The sequence below is a fragment of the Erpetoichthys calabaricus genome, chromosome 9, assembly GCF_900747795.2.
Source record: "Erpetoichthys calabaricus chromosome 9, fErpCal1.3, whole genome shotgun sequence".
NCBI lineage: Eukaryota > Metazoa > Chordata > Cladistia > Polypteriformes > Polypteridae > Erpetoichthys > Erpetoichthys calabaricus.
Window position 1 is genome coordinate 139,135,933 of NC_041402.2, and position 21,401 is coordinate 139,157,333.

Here is a 21,401-nt window from a genome sequence, read left to right on the forward strand (position 1 = left end):
GTAATGTGTCTGCTGTCAGCTATATGCTAAAGATGCTCTTTTATGCTCATATCAATAAGCGAGAATAAAGAATTATTGGCACATGTGTAATTACAGTGCAAGTAAATGCATCTAGCTTGGTGGGTTCCTAAGACCTTTTTTTTTTTTTTTTTTTTTTTTTTTTTTTTTTTTTAATTAACACTTACGGAAAAATCTTAGACAACATACAATGCCCAAAACACTTGTCAGTTCTTACGTGAAGTGGTACTGTTTACACTGTGGGATAGAATGCCTGCAGTAAAAGTTTTAATTCATCTTGCCCAATTTCAATCCACCAAACTATCCCATTCTTTGCTGTGCAACCTCAATCCAAGAATAGCCGCGCTAGGTAATACTTTGAGGTGGCCACCACCAAAACAAATGGTGATTCAATATCCAAGTGAGAAAAAATTCTCTATCTGGTCTTAGTTTGTTCCTGTTGCATCCATCATACAGTTTAGTGTTTTTGTTTTGCTTCTTCTCTCTTTCCTTTTCACGTTCCCCATTTAACTGTAGGTTGGCAGTGATCACCATGATGATCTCCAGAAATCTTCACAACCAGACCTCACTATTATAGCCTGCCAAAAGTGCATGGTGTTTTTTATACATGCTTGACCTAAGAGAGCCTTTACATTTAGGACTACACAAGAGCGACAGAAAACAAAACAGTAACTTGTAGTGCTGGAAAGTAATGCATTTTAAATAGTCAGCCTCTTAGCATTTCCAACACAACCATTAATTTTTGAATGTGTTGATTTTATACTTGCAAATCACCTTAACTCAGTGTTATTGGTAAGAGCCTCAATATGGATGCAGTTTTAACACTTTTTTTTTTTTTCTTTAAGACTATGCAATGTGCCTTTTTGTTTAAATAAATTTACAAATACAAAACTAGGCAAATCGGTTATGTATGTGTTTTATGTGTGTGTGTAAGTCTGGAGCAGCAGCCTTAACTGTCATCTTCCTGTTTTGATGCACACACATACCTGGGAGACGGTAAATGACCTGGTTAAGGAAGAAACCTTTTTTTTAAAACTCTGGGGGGAAAATGCTTCAATGTCCTTAAACATTAGATGCCGGATTGTTTATGACTGCAAGCATTAATAAAATAACAGTAGGAGGTAAAGCTTTTAGTTACAGGGCCCAAAGCTGTGCAATGGCCTGCTACTGAAAGAGGCAACCCTTCAGTCTCGGCTTTTAAATCCTAGCTGAAGACTCACTTACTTCAGTTTAGCATACCCTGAGTAGAGCTGCTGATTAGCGGTGCATAGCTCTTTGGTTAGTCATTCGTTTTAAAATATGAGTAATATGCTATGTACAGTATAAACTGTTACTAATGCTTGCATACTCTTTCCTTCGTACTTGCATGTGGCTTTTGGTGCCACTGCTCTACTGCCAAGTTTTTTGTCTGCCTATGGAAAGGTTTTCGCTCTGATAAAGAAGCACTGGGCAGTTTTCAGTGTACACAGCATAATGAATGCTGTTCACAGCACTCCACCACCACAGTTTCCTGTTTAAACACACTGGAGTGGTGTGTGTCTTTAACTAAGCCTTTGTCCATAATTCTCTTTTCTGCGTCCTTTATAACCTACTGATGTCTGGTTCTCCCCCCATCTCCATATAAAGACAACAAGGTGTGGGATGCAAGGTTACATAGTTAACCTTTTATTGGTGCATTTTTTTTTTTTTGAGCAATCGGGCTGTAAGAAGAGGTCCTTTAACAGTAATGTCATAAGCAATGACTTTGGCAGATAACAAACTACAAGTCCGTGATTGCTAAATTATTAAGGAAGAATCTAGATAATTTGCTTCCTTGTTTCTGTTTGTGTTGTGCAGTTTTAATGTGCTCTTTCTTTCTCTCATAACTCCCTCCCCCAACACAGTGAAACTAAATCTCTTATCTCCTAAACTGTAACACAATGCCCTGTGAAAGATGAATGATGCATGCGTCATTTGCAGTGCTTCCTTATCCTTAAACTGCTGAATGCAAGTAGGTTTCAGTGATACTGCTGGTAGGGATAAACGGAATACTTAGGTGTTCATCAGTAGTTTTTAAACTCATAAACTTTCCAAGTTTCTTCATGAAAAATCTAATAAAATATGATCTTCACTCAAGTCCTAATGACAGATACAGTCTGAGTAAACAAGTAGCACATGAAAAAGTTCCCATTTTTTAACAGAATGATGTGGCTATGTAGTGGTTAGTATGGCTGCCTCAGGGATCTAGAATCCTGGGGTCGATTCCCATGCCATGTTATGTTCTCCCTAAGTTTGTGCGAGGTTTTCCTTCTCATATTCCAAACGGTGTACAGGTTGGGTTGCTGGGCAGCTCCGAATTGGCCCATTGTGAGTGTGAACGAGAGTGGACTGTCCAATAAACTTGGCACGGGTTGATTCCTGCCTTGTACGCTGTGCAGCCAGAATAGGCTGTGCTTTGTTACCTTGAATTGGGTTAAGCATGTTTCATAATGTTCTTTTTCAAGTTCATGAATGGAAGAAGTATGTTTAAACTCTTAAACAAGGTAATTGGAAGGAATCTAAATCAAATTACCCATTTTCTTCCATTAAATAGAATTTTTAAAGTGTGGGCTTGAGGTGTTTTGCTTTAAATGAGAATTAAAATAAAACATTTTTTGGCCAAGTTGAAGCACAATGGAAAGAGTGGCTGCTGGGAGAATTTAATATGTTCAGTATGGGGAAAGACTCTGGAAAAACAACGACACTCGTTCTGGAGCCCTGTTTCTTCCATAGTGAGCAAGAAGGATTCAGTCTTCCTTACTGTTTAATGAACTAATGTGTATTATGTTTCTTGCAGTATCTCTGCAGCAGGTTTTGTTCATACAAAAATCCCAGCACTGGGAAGCATGACTATTAAAAGAGATATGTATCAGAACTTAAAAAGAAAAAATTCAGTTCTGCATAATGTGCTTACGTTGCCTTACATAGATGACGTATGCCTTGAAGCAGTTCCCTCCTCTGTTTTTAATTATTTAAATAGGTTTACATTTTTAAAACAGATTTGTCATTCTCAAACTGGACTATTAATTTTAGCAGTCACACAGTTGTTAATGTGCACAATACCATTTATGTCAATAGACTGATCTTGCATTTATGTTTGTTGCCAGAGAATGAGTATGGTTGCCCATCCAAAATACTATCCTTATTAAAAATACTAAATACTCTGTTCTGTTAGTTTTATACTTTACAATGACTTTTTTATTTTCTTTTTTTAAACAGAGTCTGCTTTATCACAAAATATTCAAACAGTAACGTCTAAAGAAAATGTTGGTAAGTTAACTTATTCATGTTCATGTTTCTGTCTGGATTGTGACTAAGGATTCTTTGGTGTTTTAATGGTTAATTATCATCACCCTACATATTGTTTATTCCGGTAGACACTGTCCGGGACAATGCTGCTACAGCATTAACCCCTTCACCGCCCTCTGCCGGATATATCCGGCACCGCTGTTTTAATGCTAACGCCATACTGCCGGAATTATCCGGCACATTTGCCTGTGGTTATATGAATGCCTGGCAAGTAGTATAACTGACGGTTTGGCGTGGGTATTATTACTACGTTGTATTTCGACAAGTCTGTGGTTGTTTTGGCCGGCCATGTGACGTGATTCGCATGTAACAGCTGTGAATATGGCGAAACGTAAACTGACTTCAAGTGAGGCTTTGCAGGCGATTTTGGACAGTTCTGATCATGATTGTAGCAGTTCTGAAGAAGATTTTAGTGACAGTGATGAGCAGCAACGTGCGCTGCATGATATTGTGAATGAAGACGCATCGGATGACGGCGCTGAGTGGGTGTATCCCCAGCATCTCAGCTGGGCTGCTGCCCGTGGTGAACTACCTTTTCTGCATTCGTTTGAGGGAACGTGTGGCTTTATTGTTGATGTAAACAATTACACTGCTGAGCAGTTTTATGAGCTGTTTGTGTCACCTGATTTGATTAGACATTTTGTTCATCAGACAAATCTGTATGCAGCACAGTTTATTGAGAAAAATCCCAATTTACCTCCACATTCCCGTGTTCGTGCTTGGTTTGACACTGATGAAAACGAAATGAAAAAATTCATTGGGATTTTGATGTTGATGGGAATAATCAGAAAACCAGATATTGAGATGTACTGGTCTACAGATCCTATGTATGCAACACCTATTTTTACAGCTGTCATGACACGTAACCGATTCTCTTTGCTGCTGAAATTCTTTCATTTGAATGACAACAGAAACGAGCCAGATAAGAAAGATCCAAACCGCGACCACTTGTTCAAGCTACGTCCTTTGATTGATCATTTATTTGAAGCATTTCAGTTGCCCTACATGCCAGGACCGTCAGTTGCAGTTGATGAAAGTTTATTGTCGTGGAAGGGCCGCTTACAGTTTCGACAGTATCTACCATTGAAAAGGGCACGGTTTGGTATCAAGATGTTTTGCTTAGCTGAGAATTCAGGTTACATTTATAGATTTCGTGTATACACTGGCAACTTGCACAACATTTAGTGGTCAATACTGCTTGAATAAATGTAAAAAATGTAAAAAAAATGTAAAAAAGTAAAAAAACAAAAATTGTTCAGATTTCGCCTGGCTTGGGGAATATTTAGGGAGTTGGCGGTTAAAGGGTTAAACAAAAGCTTTTTAAATTAAGGCTTTGCAACTGCAGCCCACAAAACCCACTAGCACATTATACCTATACCTCAAATATAGATATGATTCAGGGCTGAGGGTGAGGGCCTTTGACCACATTCATCTGCCATATCTGTGTCAGTTCAGGATTTGGATGGTGTCAAATTTTAATGAGAGGTTGTGTTTTAAAGTTCACTTGCACTGGTGTTAGGAAGACTAGAGAGAACAATTTTTGAAACGGTCTGAAACTCTTGATCTTCAGTATGACCTCTTTGGTGTTTTAATGTCTGCATGAAGAATAAGTAAAACTGTAGTGACAAATTCCCCATATGAGATTGCAAGTACAAGTGGCAGCTTCTTTATAGGTTGTCTGGGCGAATTCTCCATAATCGGACGAGAAGCTCTGTGACTTGGGGAGTACACTGGCTGCTCCTCCGGTTTGAGAAGAGCAAGTTCAGGTAATTTGGGTGTGTTGTAAGAATGCCACCCCATATGCTCCCCCTAGAGAGCTGCTTTGGGCACATCTCACTGGGTGAATTCTCTGTGGCAGAACCAGGACACTAGATGGATTATCTCTCAGATGGCTTGGGAACACCTTGGAATTCCCTGGAAATAGCTGGAATCTGTAGCTGGGGACAGGGAAGTCTGGCCTGACCTGTTTGGATTGCTGACATTGTGACCCTGGCCAGGAAAAGTGGATGGGAAGATAAGACGCAACACCCAAACACTATGAAAGGATTTAACAAATTTCATCATCCCCATCCTTTCATCCAACACAATGCACACTTCTCTCCAGAATGACAAACATTAGCAGGATGCAAGCTGGTCATTTCCATATTATATTTACTACATTTAATAAGCACCACTACAGCTTATAGCTGTTTATTTCAGTTTCACTCAAACCTTTTTGCACCGTTTTCCAAAACTTCGTTATGGTTTTCACATGAAATGCTGAGTGGATGAAATGAGTTCAGAAAACAAACGGCCAACTATGCAAAGTAAAGCCAAAAGCCTACTTTGTCTTGGCAATGGCTACAACTTTTGGCATATATCTAAATATATCCAGTGAGGCAGAATTGTCCTCCTTTCATGCATTTGTAATAAATTGTCTAGAAATGCAGACACAATTGTGTCAGAGGGGAGGCTATGCTGAAAATGAGTCTGTACTTAATTTTTTAAATATACTTTCTAAGTAGATTGCAATTTTGACAATGCAAGTGTTGATGTTTTTTAATATGCGAGTTGTGATGGATGTTTTTGTTTATCAAACGTGATACAAATGCTGCTCCTTCACTACTTATGAATGTGTGGCTACTGTGCACTAGTCTATCTTGGTAAACTTTATTAGGCGTATGACTTTAAACTCCTGCACCTGGTCTTCATAGCAGGTTACATCTAGTAATAGAGAGCTGAGAAGCATTCCTTTGCTGCTGGTCTTGTTTTTCCTGTATCCTTTTTTTTTTTTTAAACTGTTATAACATGTTTGTTTACTTCTGGTAAAATATGCAATTCTTAAAACATGGATTTATTTTACTATTATTTTTACTGATATATAAAATATATAAATTTATGTTGGTTTCAAAAGTTGTATCTTGTAAAAGATACTAGAACAAAGTGTCTTATGTAGGAGAATGGGGATATAATTTAGGTCTGATCTTTTTTTAGAAAGCGAAACTGATTATAGCTGCATTAAAGTACAGAGCTTTTTGATAAAACCTTTGACATTTTTTTTTTTTATTATTTATTTTTTTTTATATAAATCTTTCAGGGGTCGATCTACCATGTCCCTATTCAGCTAATTTTGGAAATTCACCAAGAATCGAATGGAAATTTAAATCAAATAATAATGAACAGCTGATCTTCTATAATGGACAACCAACTGGTATGTTTCAACCACCACCAACATGAAGTGGGAAGGTCATTTATGTTTGTATGTGTGTGTGTTTTTTTTTTTTTTTTTGATAAAGTTAAAAAAGCATTTGTTGTTATTTTTTTTATAAACTTAAAAAAGCATGTATTACGTAATTTAACTGTAGAGTAAGGTATATGGTAAGATAGAAACAACTGTACAAGAATGTCTTTCTGCAGTTTTAGTTCATTTTGGCTGTTGGTGTTGAACCTGAAGTGGACTGTTAATTTGCTCTGGAATAGGAATGGGTTCTATTTCTAGAATGAGTATATTACTTTTACATAAACTACAACAGATACTATATACTGTTTAAAATATACTGTTCCCTATGCTTAGTGTTTGTGAAATTTCAGTTACATTTTTTCTCAGATTTACTGTTTGAATTGCATGGAAATCTATGTTAGTGTAGTGAATGTACTATATTTTGATTTTGTGTGTGTGTGGCTACACTTAAATGCTTAGCTTTATATTGATTAAATCAAATGTAAGAAACTGATATTTGTGCACTTAACTCATAGACAAAATAAAAACAAATGTAAACCATTATAGGGAATATTTGAAAGTGGACCTCAGAGAAATATGACTTTGGGTACAGATATGTCTACTTCATTACAACATGGCTAGCAGTACCCAGTTGCAGACTGTGACATCCTGGCCTCAATGAAGTGTTACTAAGCCAGTACAGGTTTCTAAGAGCCGGGTGTGAGGCTCATGTAACAGATGTAAAACCCAAATTGAGCTTAGCATGGCTGCTAGTGGATAAAAAGCATAAACTGCATGAACCTTTTTTTATTTTTTTCACTGATTTTATAGTAATGCAATGCATTATTTTGCTTCATTTTGTGTAAATTGTATATTACTGGGATGTCCCAGGAGTTTGGTTTTGGTTTCATTTTCCACCATGATGTTGGTGATATAAGGAAGCATTTTTAATAGTACTCTTCAGTCATACCATGTTCTCTGATTGTCTCATAAAATGTTGTTTAGCTAATCTTAAATTTGATAGAATGATGCATCTAGAGCAGTAGATATTTGCTGAAAAAAGGACATTTTGATATTTGACTATTTAGGGGTAAAATCACCAACAAAAGCTAAATACTCAAATCTCAAATGCATTAACATATTTGATTAAAATTTGATGTTGTTCAAACAAAATAGCTTACACTTTTTTTTGTCTTGTTATTATTAGTCTATTCTTGCTGAATTACATTATTTCTCGTAATGGATTGTGTTTAGACAGGTTGTATTAACAAAATACAATTTTTCCCTGTTTTAATCTGGACCTTTTTCTAAGAAATGCTGTCAAAACCAGTGTATATAGTGTTGCCAAACTCTTAAGGAGCAATATTCTTCCTTTCTCTCTTGTTCCTTTCTTCTATAACCAAATCCCACAAACCTTAACCTCTTAAACTCAAGTGTTTATTGTAAATGTCGTTTTTCCAAAATGTGCATGAAACAATCTAGTCAAAAGGAGACTCTGCTGGTTTACTTATTACCTGTTGTGATTTTTCTATTTGATTAGTCTACAAAGCGAGATGTGGGTAGCTGGACAGTGGTGGTGTGATGCACTAGGCTGTGTGCACTTCATTTACTGTGTACACCACTGTATGTATAAATCTGAATTTTTTTTTTTTTTAATCCATACATAGGCTTCTGTTTTCGTAAAAAGCCAACACTTTTGTTACCTGCTTTTTGCCATTAATTTCTTTTAGCCACTCAAAATTTTGAACTTAACTTTTGTTGGTAGACATTTATTCAAACCCACAGTATGATGAGGCACTATATAATTTTAGGTTTTAATGCAAATGCACAGCTAGGATGCATAGGGCTAGGATCTCACAACCTTCTCTCTTAAATTCTGGACTTGCTACCTAGAAATGTGTTTTTTTTCTTAATCCGTTGTATGTCTTGTATTTCACTCTCAAGCTGTCAGATAGCTGCTGAAAACAGGAAGCCATGCACATTTCAATTTTATTGTCATGCATACTTTCTCCATGGCCTAGCCCATTCCTCTGTGTGCTTTCCTCATAGGACCATTGCTCCTTCCTGTTCTTAGAACATGCATGGTTATTGTAAGCTCAAAAAAAATGAAGTCACTGAGTATTTGCCTGCCCTCTACTCCTACTGGGTCTTGAAATGGCCTTTAAAGGCCTGCTGCATATCAAAAATAGGCAGCTTCATGACATTTTTTGCTAGCTGAAGAGGGTTACATCACTGTTGGTCTGTCCTAAGCTTTTGTATCCTCAGTTTTATATCCTCTCTCAACCTAATTTTAACTGATTTGGACGAGTTAGACGGTTGTGCAGTACAAAGCAAGGGAAGAACAGATTCTAATTGTAATAATAGAGTGACCAAATTTATGGTGACACCATTGGCTAATAAATGTCCAGGCTGAATACCACTCAGAGCAGACATTTGTGTCTCTAATAGACTGTAGGCATACTGATTTTTGGACAAACATTCACATCTAAGATGTTATGTGAATCTGTTTACCTTAGCCTTTAGGTAAATGAACACAATGCTATGGCATGAGATGGAAAAGGTTTAATTACCAGTGCTTATGAAAATACCTACAATCGCAGTGTGCAGAACCATCTCACATATCATACCTGAAAGGCTATTATAATGCAGAACTGCCTTTCAAACTGAGTTTAGAAAAAAACATTACGAAAAATCCTGATTCCTGACAAACTACTGTGCGAGAGTCAGGCTCAAATAGTCCTGGACACTGGTTGTATGACGACTACAGTAAGAACCATGTGAAACAACAAGAGGTTGATGCCTATAAATGCCAGACAGGATAAAAGATTGCTTGGAGTGGGTAACTGTGTTTAAACCACGAACTTCCTTTCTTTTCATCTGCTTCAGCACACTTTGGCTATAGTTAAACAGTTCGTTCAAGTACCACCATATTTATATTGTCAATCCTTAAATGACACCACACTCATACATTTACATATTGGTGGCTCCAGGAAAAAACAAAACAATACTGTAACCGAAGATCTTTGCCCGGCATTTTTTTTTTTGGGGACAAATTTTCAGACACTGACGTCTCCAGGAGAAGTCAAATTGTGGTGTTTTCCACTCCTTGGAATTCCTCTTAATTGAGACACATGGATGGCGTAGTACAATGTACTGGTGTGGAAAATCCTTGATGTTTGAACTGCAAACTGTTTATGTTTTTAATTATTTGCCCAAACAAACCAGGATGAACTAAATTTACAGGACTTTAATTACTGGCATTGCAAGCATCCTTTTGTATTTGTACTGGTAATTTTATGGATTTACTCCATTTGGTTTCTTTTCAGATCAGTTCATGACCTGGGAATTGGAAACAAGTACAGATGCCACAGAACCTGTTTTAATTTATAACCTGGGAATGGATGGGTGCTGTAGGGCTAGGAATTACAGAATTAGTTTATAACTGGGAATGGAAGGAATTAGGACAAACTTAAAAGATGAAACACTTTGGCTATCTTGTCCTGATGACTCTGATAAGTCAAATGTCATGATGACTCAGGCGCCGCCGAGAGTGGCGGCCTTTTCAGCAGCTCCATGTACGACTTTGTTTTTCTACCTTTTTATTTTTCTCTTTATTATTTTTTATTGATCACTCCTATCACTTTCTTTTATGTGGATTCGTTCCCTGGACACTCTTACTTTTACAACGTGGACATGGATTTTTACACGCCGAGACTTGTCTATTCAAGTACTCAACTTCGAGCGCTGAGAACAAATGCCAGTGCCGGTGTGGTTCCCTATTTACCCGACGAGGTAAGAAGGCGGTATCATGGCAGCAGAGCTGGCACGAAGCTAAAAATGAAGCGGCTTGCGAGAAAGTGGCGTTTTAAGCCTTTGGTGCCTTCTGCAATCCTGGAAAATGTGAACTCAATATCGAATAAGATAGACGAACTGGCTGCGCTGGTGAAAAATGTCAGAACCTACAGAGAACGCAGTTTGTTGTGCTTTTGCGAAACGTAGCTAACTACCACCATCCCAGATGCTAACGTGGAACTACCCAGGTTTAACACAGTTAGAGCGGACAGAGACGCAAGTACCTGCGGGAAGCACAAAGGAGGGGGTCTAGCTCTCTATGTCAATACAAGTTGGTGTAACTCTGGACATGTTAATGTCAAAGTCTCCACTTGCTGCAGGGACATCGAACTGTTGGCTGTAAGTATGCGTCCCTATTACTTCCCCAGACAGTTTGGACATGTCATTGTTGTTATTGTTTACATCCCTCCTCGGGCAGATGTGGAGATAGCGAGTGACATCATCCATTCTGCTGTTGCTAAGTTACAAATGCAGCACCCTGAGGCGCTTGTGCTAATCGCTGGAGATTTTAACCATGTGACGCTGGACTAAACATTACCTGCCTTCTCTCAGTATGTGGACTGCAACACCCAGGGAAATAAGACTATTGACCTACTGTATGCAAACGTTAAAGACGCATACAGCGCCACCCCGCTACCTGCGCTTGGGAAAGCAGATCATAACCTGGTTCTGCTTCAGCCTCACTACAAACCAAGAGTGAGGGTCCTACCTACAACCAAACACTCATTCAGGAAGTGGTCCCCTGAGGCAGAGCAGGCACTGAGAGACTGCTTTGGAACTACAGACTGGGATATCCTGCAGGGATCACATAGTGGGAACATTGAGGAGGTTGTTGACTGCACTAGATAGATAGATAGATAGATAGATAGATAGATAGATAGATACTTTATTAATCCCAATGGGAAATGCACATTCTTCAGCAGCAGCATACTGATACAATAAATAATATTAAATTAAAGAATGATAATAATGCAGGTGAAAAACAGACAATAACTATGTATAATGTTAAATGTTAACTTTTACACCCCCGGATGGAATTAAAGAGTCGCATAGTTTGGGGGAGGAACGATCTCCTCAATCTGTCAGTGGAGCAGGACAGTGACAGCAGTCTGTCGCTGAAGCTGCTCTTCTGTCTGGAGATGATACTATTAAGTGGATGCAGTGGATTCTCCATAATTGATAGGAGCCTGCTGAGCGCCCTTCGCTCTGCCATAGATGTTAAACTGTCCAGCTCCATGCCAACAATAGAGCTTGCCTTCCTCACCAGTTTGTCCAGACGTGAGGCATCTTTCCTCTTAATGCTGCCTCCCCAGCACACCACTGCGTAGAAGAGGGCGCTCGCCACAACTGTCTGATGGAACATCTGCAGCATCTTATTGCAGATGTTGAAGGACGCCAGCCTTCTAAGGTAGTATAACCGGCTCTGTCCTTTCTTGCACAGCGCATCAGTATTGGCAGTCCAGTCTAATTTATCATCCAGCTGCACTCCCAGATATTTATAGGTCTGCACCATCTGCACACAGTCACCTTTGATGATCACTGGGTCTATGAGGGGTCTGGGCCTCCTAAAATCCACCACCAGCTCTTTGGTTTTGCTGCTGTTCAGGTGTAGGTTGTTTGAGTTGCACCATTTAACAAAGTCATTGATTAGGTCCCTATACTCCTCCTCCAGCCCATTCCTGATGCAGCCCACGATAGCAGTGTCATCAGCGAACTTTTGCACATGGCAGGACTCCGAGTTGTATTGGAAGTCCGATGTATATAGGCTGAACAGGACCAGAGAAAGTACAGTCCCCTGTGGCGCTCCTGTGTTGCTGACCACAATGTCAGACGTGCAGTTCCCAAGACGCACATACTGAGGTCTGTCTTTAAGATAGTCCACGATCCATGCCACTAGGTATGAATGTAATCCCATCTCTGTCAGCTTGTCCCTAAGGAGCAGAGGTTGGATTGTGTTGAAGGCGCTAGAGAAGTCTAGAAACATAATTCTTACAGCACCACTGCCTCTGTCCAAGTGAGAGAGGGATCGGTGTAGCATATAGATGATGGCATCCTCTGCTCCCACCTTCTCCTGATATGCAAACTGCAGAGGGTCAAGGGCGTGCTGAACCTGTGGCCTAAGGTGGTGAAGCAGCAGCATCTCCATGGTCTTCATCACATGTGATGTCAGAGCAACAGGCCGAAAGTCATTCAGCTCACTAGGACGTAATACCTTTGGGACTGGGGTGATACAAGATGTTTTCCAAAGCCTCGGGACTCTCCCCTGTTCCAGGCTCAGGTTGAAGATGCGCTGTAGAGGACCCCCCAGCTCCGATGCACAGACCTTCAGCAGTTGTGGCGATACTCCATCTGGACCCGCTGCTTTGCTGGCACGAAGTCTCCTCAGCTCTCTGCTCACTTGCGCTGTTGTAATTATGGGTGGGGATGTCTTTCCTATGCTGGTATCAGAAGAAGGATGTGTGGAGGGTGCAATACTCCGAGGTGAGTGTGAGAGTGGGTTAGGGTGGTCAAACCTGTTAAAGAAGTTGTTCATTTGGTTTGCTCTCTTCACGTCTCTCTCGATGGTGGTACTGCCAGTGCTGCAGCCAGTGATGATTTTCATCCCATCCCACACTTCCTTCATGCTGTTATTCTGCAGCTTCTGCTCCAGCTTTCTCCTGTACTGCTCCTTCGCCGCCCTGAGCTGGACTCGGAGTTCCTTCTGCACGCGCTTGAGCTCATGCTGATCACCGTCTTTAAAAGCCCTTTTCTTCTGGTTCAAAAGGCCGTTGATGTCACTTGTAATCCATGGCTTGTTGTTAGCATAGCAGCGTACTGTTCTTACTGGAACTACAATGTCCATACAGAAGTTGATGTAGTCAGTAGTGCAGTCAACAACTTCTTCAATGTTCTCACTATGAGATCCCTGCAGGATATCCCAGTCTGTAGTTCCAAAACATTCTCACAGAGTATTCTCAGCCTCCGGAGTCCACTTCCTGAATGATCGTGTGGTTACAGGTAGGACTCTCACTTTTGGTTTATAGTGAGGCTGAAGCAGAACCAGGTTATGATCTGCTTTCCCAAGCGCAGGCAGCGGGGTGGCGCTGTATGTCTCTTTAACGTTTGCATACAGTAAATCAATAGTCTTATTTCCCCGGGTGTTACAGTCCACATACTGGGAGAATGCAGGTAATGTTTTGTCCAGCATCGCATGGTTAAAGTCTCCAGCGATTAGCACAAGCGCCTCAGGGTGCTGCGTTTGTAACTTAGCAACAGCAGAATGGATGATGTCACTCGCTGACTCCTCGTTCGCCCGAGGAGGTATGTACACGATGACAACAATGACATGTCCAAACTCTCTGGGCAAGTAGTAGGGACGTAAACTTACGGCCAACAGTTCGATATCCCTGCAGCAAGTGGAGATTTTGACGTTAACATGTCCAGAGTTACACCACCGTGTATTAACAGAGAGCGAGTCCTCCTCCTTTGTGCTTCCCACAGGTACTTGCATCTCTGTCCGCTCTAACTGTGCTAAACCCGGGTAGCTCCACGTTGGCATCTGGGATGGTGTTATTTAGCCAGGTTTCGCAAAAACACAACAACATAACTGACTACATCAACTTCTGTATGGACATTGTAGTTCCAGTAAGAACAGTTATGCTGCTATGCTAACAACAAGCCATGGATTACAAGTGACATCAAGGGCCTTTTGAACCAGAAGAAAAGGGCTTTTAAAGGCAGTGATCAGCATGAGCTCAAGCACGTGTAGAAGGAACTCCGAATCCAGCCAGGGCGGCAAAGGAGCAGTACAGGAGAAAGCTGGAGCAGAAGTTGCAGAATAACAGCATGAAGGAAGTGTGGGATGGGATGAAGATCATCACTGGCTGCAGGTTGAAGCGGGGTGCCACCATCGAGAGAGACGTGAAGAGAGCAAACCAAATGAACAACTTCTTTAACAGGTTTGACCACCCTAACCCACTCTCACCTCGGAGTACTGCACCCTCCACCCATCCTTCTGCTGATACCAGCATAGGAGAGACATCCCCACCCACAATTACAGCAGCGCAGGTGAGCAGAGAGCTGAAGAGACTTCTTGCCAGCAAAGCAGCGGGTCCAGATGGAATATCGCCACGACTGCTGAAGGTCTGTGTGTCGGAGCTGGGGAGTCCTCTACAGTGCACCTTCAACCTGAGCCTGGAACAGGGGAGAGTCCCAAGGCTTTGGAAAACATCTTGCACCACCCCAGTCCCAAAGGTTTCACGTCCTAGTGAGCTGAACGACTTCCGGCCTGTTGTTCTGACGTCACATGTGATGAAGACCATGGAGAGGCTGCTGCTTCACCACCTGAGGCCACAGGTCCAACACGCACTTGACCCTCTGCAGTTTGCGTACTAGGAGAAGGTGGGAGCGGAGGATGCCATCATCTATATGCTACACCGATCACTCTCCCACTTGGACAGAGGCAGTGGTGCTGTAAGAATTATGTTTCTAGACTTCTCTAGTGCCTTCAGCACCATCCAACCTCTGCTCCTTAGGGACAAGCTGACAGAGATGGGAGTAGATTCATACTTTTTGGCATGGATCGTGGACTATCTTACAAACAGACCTCAGTATGTGCGTCTCGGGAACTGCAGGTCTGACATTGTGATCAGCAACACAAGAGCGCTGCAGGGGACTGTACTTTCTCCGGTCCTGTTCAGCCTATATATATCGGACTTCCAATACAACTCAGAGTCCTGCCACATGCAAAAGTTCACTTACGACACTGCTATCGTGGGCTGCATCAGGAGTGGGCAGGAGGAGTATAGGAACCTAATCAAGGACTTTGTTAAATGGTGTGACTCAAACCACCTACACCTGAACACCAGCAAAACCAAGGGGCTGGTGGTGGATTTTAGGAGGCCCAAACCCCTCATGGACCCCGTGATCGTCAGAGGTGACTGTGTGCAGAGGGTGCAGACCTATAAATACCTGGGAGTGCAGCTGGATGATAAATTTGACTGGACTGCCAATACTGATTCTCTGTGCAAGAGAGGACAGAGGCGACTATACTTCCTTATAAGACTGGCGTCCTTCAACATCTGCAATAAGATGCTGCAGATGTTCTATCAGACGGTTGTGGCGAGCACCCTCTTCTACGCGGTGGTGTGCTGGGGAGGCAGCATTAAGAAGGACGCCTCACGCCTGGACAAACTGGTGAGGAAGGCAGGCTCTATTGTAGGCATGGAGCTGGACAGTTTGACATCTGTGGCGGAGTGATAGGAGCCTGCTGAGCGCCCAATCAATCATGGAGAATCCACTGCATCCACTAAACAGTATCATCTCCAGACAGAGGAGCAGCTTCAGCGACAGACTGCTGTCACTGTCCTGCTCCACTGATGGACTGAGGAGATCGTTCCTTCCCCAAACTATGCGACTCTTCAATTCCACCCGGTTGGGGGTAAACGTTAACATTATTCGAAGTTATTGTCTGTTTTTACCTGCATTTTTATTACTTTAATTTAATATTGTTTTTTGTATCGGTATGCTGCTGCTGGAGTATGTGAATTTCCCCTTGGGATTAATAAAGTATCTATCTAAATGTGTGCAGTGTCACACGTCCTGAAATTGCACACGTAGATTTTAACATAAATATTGTGTGTCTGAGAGACCAAACATAGAAGAATAATGATGCAATGGCAAAGGGAAGCAACTTCGGAGATCAAGAGTTATGAAACCATCTGATTTAGATGTCAGAAAACATAACCTATGAAAAACTGGACAACATCCATCCCTTGATACTTCTGTTCTTCAGTAAGCTTTTCTAAGACTGTGTATATCCAGACTTTGCTACAGCAAACCACACTTGCATCTCCGTTGGAAGGGATGCTGCTGAGAGGGGGTCAGCAGCTTTAAATTTCTTGATGACCATTACTAATGACCTGACCTGCACTCATTGCATCTCAGCTATAATCAAAATGGCTTGCCAGTTGCCAGAGGAAAGACCAGATGTCTCAAACTATGCACAGCAATGTCTTCAAGTTCTTGCTAGAGTCTAGCCTCCCTGTCGGCAAAGAATATTTCTAGATTACAGCCTCCCTCTGTCCTGAATGCCTAAAAAAGCATGCAGTATTATTAAATACCTCCACCATCCTGCAGTTATTTTTTCTTTTGTTTTCCATTGTAAAAAAGAGTAGAGGAATACTGGCACAGTGACCACAAGAATGATTAGATTGTATGTGTAAATATGACAAACTATTAACTTGATATGCTTGTGAATACTATGAACACAAAACACATCAGTTATAAAGGTTAAGTTAGAGCAACTACAATGTTTTGCAAAGGCAGTCTTTGTGTCTGATTGTTCACAACCTGAGGATTACTTCCATCTACTGCTCCAATGCTGCATTCCAGACTAAAGACATGTGCCTCTGCCAACCAATATGAATATGTGTGAAGCTGTCCTCACAATTCAATCATAATGCAGAGAGCACTAGCCCCAAAGAATTAGGATGTACTAGCCCAAAAAATAATCTAGACATGTGCTTGTGTTCCAGATCTCCTGTCAGTAGTCTCAAAACCCAGAGGTGGTCCATTCCAGGAAGAAAAACCTTAATGTATAAGAGATGCTTCAGGAATGGCACAAAATCTACTGCACTTGTGTTTTTTAACTCTCTACATTGGTCCTTCTAAACTGTTCTGCTTGTAAGGAAATACATTTTCTTCAAACCATTCCTTCAGTCCACTTTTATCAATTTATATTAAATTCACAGTAATTTCACAACAAAGGTTCAGTATGAATTAGAGGCGCAGTACATTCGGTTATCAACAATCGTATGTTGTGTTAGTATGGCAGTATGCTGCTGAGCAGTGAGGACAGCATGATGCCAATTCTTTAGACTAGCACCTAACTCTATGTCCTTTTTTTGTATTTTTTTTTTTCTCTCCTTCATATCTGCAGGTGCCTATGTTGGTCGTATTTCATGGTTTCCTGGATACTTGCGCTTTAATTCAGTAACAAGACAAGACACAGGATTATATTCATGTGAAGTTGTGGGTGATTCACCAGGTCAATATCAGGAAGATCAAGTTAATCTTATAGTTGAAGGTAAGAGGTGTTGTGTGTGTGTTTTTTTTTTTTTTTTTCTCCTCCTAAAAATGCAGCTAATTGAAAGTTTATTTTGAAATATGGAAACTGAGAAATGTAATGTGGCCAATATAAGTAATACAAAATCTGGAATATTCCAAGGTGGTCAGCTTGTGCCCATTCTCCTGAGTTCACACAAGTTTTGTGCCAGTTGGGGGGGGGGGGGGGGGATTAATTAAGGTAAAAAGAACTAAATGCTTCAGATGCTATAACTGAAGCAAAAAATGTTGAGGTTGATACAAATTAGAAGCCTGTATTTAACAGAGGCTTTAATCTCAAACAGCTAAAGCCCTCATCATGTTAGATGACTTTTCTACGGTTTTCGAGTCTAAGCCTTCATTTATATAATCTAGTCTACGACTGGCTAGGATAAAATCAAACAGGATTCACTTTCCCATTAGTTGGAGGGACTGGCTGTGTACACCGGAGAGCTTAAAACCAATGAATGCTCATGTGGAAGTTCGGTGCATAAAATGTATTGATAAGGAATGAGGATCATTCATGTTTTGAACCTCGCAAACAGAAGAGAAGCTCATTTGTCTGATGCCGCACATTTTTATATACCATAACTGAATGGAAAAAAAATAAATGGCAAAGATTGCTGACGAACTTGCTGCAGTGGATAACCCTTTGTAAAGCACTGCTCTTTCAGGCAACACATTAATGGGTATTACAAAAAGGATCAATAATAACTGCGCTGGAAGATGATCGCTTGGTCAATAGATGTGACTTAGGCTGCTATTTTCAGTCATGTAATTTTGACCTGGTACAGTGATGATCGACTGCAATCAACAAATCTGACAATACCCCATGACAAAAAGTTGCATAATGTGACATCATCTTTGCAAAGCACTGGCAGTATAGTTGATTTACATATTTCTGTAATGTGACTATGAACAAGTAAAGCCATTCACCGAAACATATTTTAAAGTTCGTCCCTAAGCATTTTGGTCATGCAGTCTGGATGCCTAACATGTTACCTGTTTGTCACAATCTTTCCTTTCTTTCCAGTGATGGACTGGTAACCCTCTACAGGGTTGGTTTCTTTTCCCACCTTGTTCTTTGTGATGCCAGTATAGACTCCCTTCTGCAACACGGAGTTGGTTTGAGAACATTTTTTAAAATTTTGAAAAGTGTAGCATGAATTGTAAATATTTCTGAGTTCCATATTTGTGTAATTTTGGTACTTGTAAGTTAGCTGCTCTTGTGTCCTAATGAGCAGCAAGCCTACTAGGTAAAGTGTGTTTCACTCAGACTTGGTTTCTTGAATTGCCTAGAAAGTTTTCGTTTGGAAGTTTTAATGCTATATGTGGCAGTGAAGCTGCTTGCATTTGAGAAAATAATTTGGTTAAAGGTCTAGCATGTCACAGCCTGACCTGCTTGTGATGAATTTTATATTGCTGCTCAGATCGGCAGTCTGCTGTCTTGTCTGCTTGTTTAAATTTTACATTTTGTGAGCATGTTGTAATTAAAGTTGACAGATGCTATATATTGGTGTGAAGTCCATTTGGTGATCGTCTCTACTTAAGAGAATGTTGTGCACCTGCATTTACAATAGACAAATAAAAATCAGTAGGTAAATCGAGTAACCTGGCACCAACAGATCATGTGTGCAACTGAGGGAATGGGCCAGATCAAAAATATTAAGTGGTTCTAAAAGTGGCACGATGGTGTGCCAGCATAAGCATATCAAGCTCAGCAAACATTCTCAGCTTTTTGCACAAGACTGTCATTATCTGTGTTTGGAACAGGCAGCCTTTTGGACACCATGAAAGAAAACATCTTGCCAGTGGTAGTTCTTTGCTTTGAAATAGACCATTAAAGGTTAAATAGGGACTGACCACTACATGACTAACAGATGCTTTGATTGGCTGTTTATAATACCCCTCTTTTTTTTTTTTTTTGTCCCTGCCAGTGCCTCCATCAACTCCTGTCTGCTATATACCCACCTCGGTAACCACAGGAAGTACAGTTACACTGACCTGTTTTGATAAGGATGGTTCTCCCCCATGTACATATAACTGGTATAGAAACAATGTTCTGGTTCCAGTTTCACCCAGTCAAATTCCTGCCTTTCAAAACACCTCTTACATTCTGGACTCAAAGGCAGGCACCCTGGTGAGTTTTTTTTCCTGAATGAATTTTACTAAAGCGGTGAATATGTAGCATGCATTGGTTTTACATACAGTGAATACTCTAATTATGGTAATTGAAAAAGATGACATTTTAGAATTTTCCCTAACATCAGAACATAGTTGGGGTAATAGTACAAGTGACAGATTATTGTAATCTAATTACTTCAAGTATTGAAATATTATAATGCATTACAGGCATAGAGTACATTTTAATTTTATGACACTTTTAAATCCGTACTGGACCTATGATATTTTAAGACATTACAAGATGGTTTATTTTACTTCAGGATTGTATTTTTAGATTTGTTTTTATTAATAGATTTATGAGCTGTAATTTGAAAGTTAATAGTTTACATTTCTAAAACACATTGAAAGAATATTCTAACTAGTTAAAGGCAACTTGGAGTGAAGTAAATTGCACAATGTCTGGGGAAAATTTTATAATTGTATGAAAGATCACCCAATTAAAAAGCGCTCTTGTCTACTGACTGCCACATTAAGAATTTTACAGTTTACCAACTCCATGTTTCCAAGTACTCGGGTGATTTAAGTCAGTTTTATTTATTTATTTATTTTTTTACTAAGTTTTTCTGTGAGCTAAAATTGTTTGCTTGCAGTCACACTGTATGTTTTGAAATGGCACGGTGCTAATGCTAGTTATGCTGTTTACTTCAACTGTTACATTCATAATCACTGTGATGGGTCATTTCTTCCTTACTGAAAGGACATTTTGAGTGTCATCCTTGTACTTTCCATTTGGTACATATTTACATCAGTAATGTTATTACTTTTTCACAAAGTTATGAGTAAAACAAGTTGCACTGCGAGAGCAATAGTCAACGGATTACTTTGGCTAACTACCCCAGCACTGCATCAGAAAATATAAAACATCCATATTCTAATATCTGGCAGAACAAAAAAGAACTCCGGAGGGGGTAGGAGGTTTTTAGGTGGGGTCACAGAGAGAGAGAGAGAAATCCACACCAGTGTAACATGGGGTGCTGGAGCCTAACCCAGCTAGCATAGGATTCAGGGCAAGGACAAATCCTGGACAAGAGTGCCAGTTCATTACAGGGCAAACACAAACGCCCACACATTGGGGCCAATTTAGCGTCGCCAGTTCACCTAACTTTCATGTCTTTGGAATGTGGGAGAAAACCCATATAGATACCGGGAGGATCCAGGATGGAAACCCCGGTTGTCTTCTAGCGCTACTAGTGCACCACCATCCTGCCTGAGAGAGAGTGTGAGTTTGTTTAAAAAAAAAAAGAGAGAGAGAAAAAACACACGGATGTAAAGTGTATCTTTAATATTTTTTTGTATTTTCATTTATTCATCGTAGTAGTTTATTCACTTACTACTTTATTTACTATAAAAGTGTTTCCTCAATGTGCACATTATGCTTTGAGAGAAAAAGTAAAACTATGCTAACTCAAAATTCAGAAAAAAGGACCATTATGTTTATGCTACATGTTCTTAAAAAGATGAATCTATCTTCATGCTCCATTGATAGGGGAGTGTGCAGATAATCCAGCGGTTGATAAAATTTGTCTTCATCATGGTGTTTATTGGGAAGCATGTCACAAAGCTACTTCAGTTTCTCTCTCGCACTTAGTTGGTACTTTTGGCTCAAGAAACTTAGGATGCTTATGTTTCAGATATAATAATGCCATCACCAGTGATATCTTTCCAGCAACTTGTGGGCCCACTGTGCTTATGTACCATTTTGGAGACTCTGAAATCAGTCACTTGCTTGGACTCTACA

General features: G+C 40.3%; 1 protein-coding gene across 1 annotated transcript in view; it reads left to right on the forward strand.

Moving 5' to 3' along the window:
* The window catches only part of LOC114658162 (junctional adhesion molecule A-like), a 47,358-nt gene that overhangs the window by 15,879 nt on the left and 10,078 nt on the right, over nucleotides 1-21,401 (forward strand). The window contains exons 2-5 of the mRNA XM_028810244.2: nucleotides 3,256-3,306; nucleotides 6,422-6,535; nucleotides 17,316-17,462; nucleotides 19,417-19,619. Coding sequence (XP_028666077.1) covers nucleotides 3,256-3,306; nucleotides 6,422-6,535; nucleotides 17,316-17,462; nucleotides 19,417-19,619 — 515 coding nt within the window. The remainder of the gene's footprint in view (nucleotides 1-3,255; nucleotides 3,307-6,421; nucleotides 6,536-17,315; nucleotides 17,463-19,416; nucleotides 19,620-21,401) is intronic.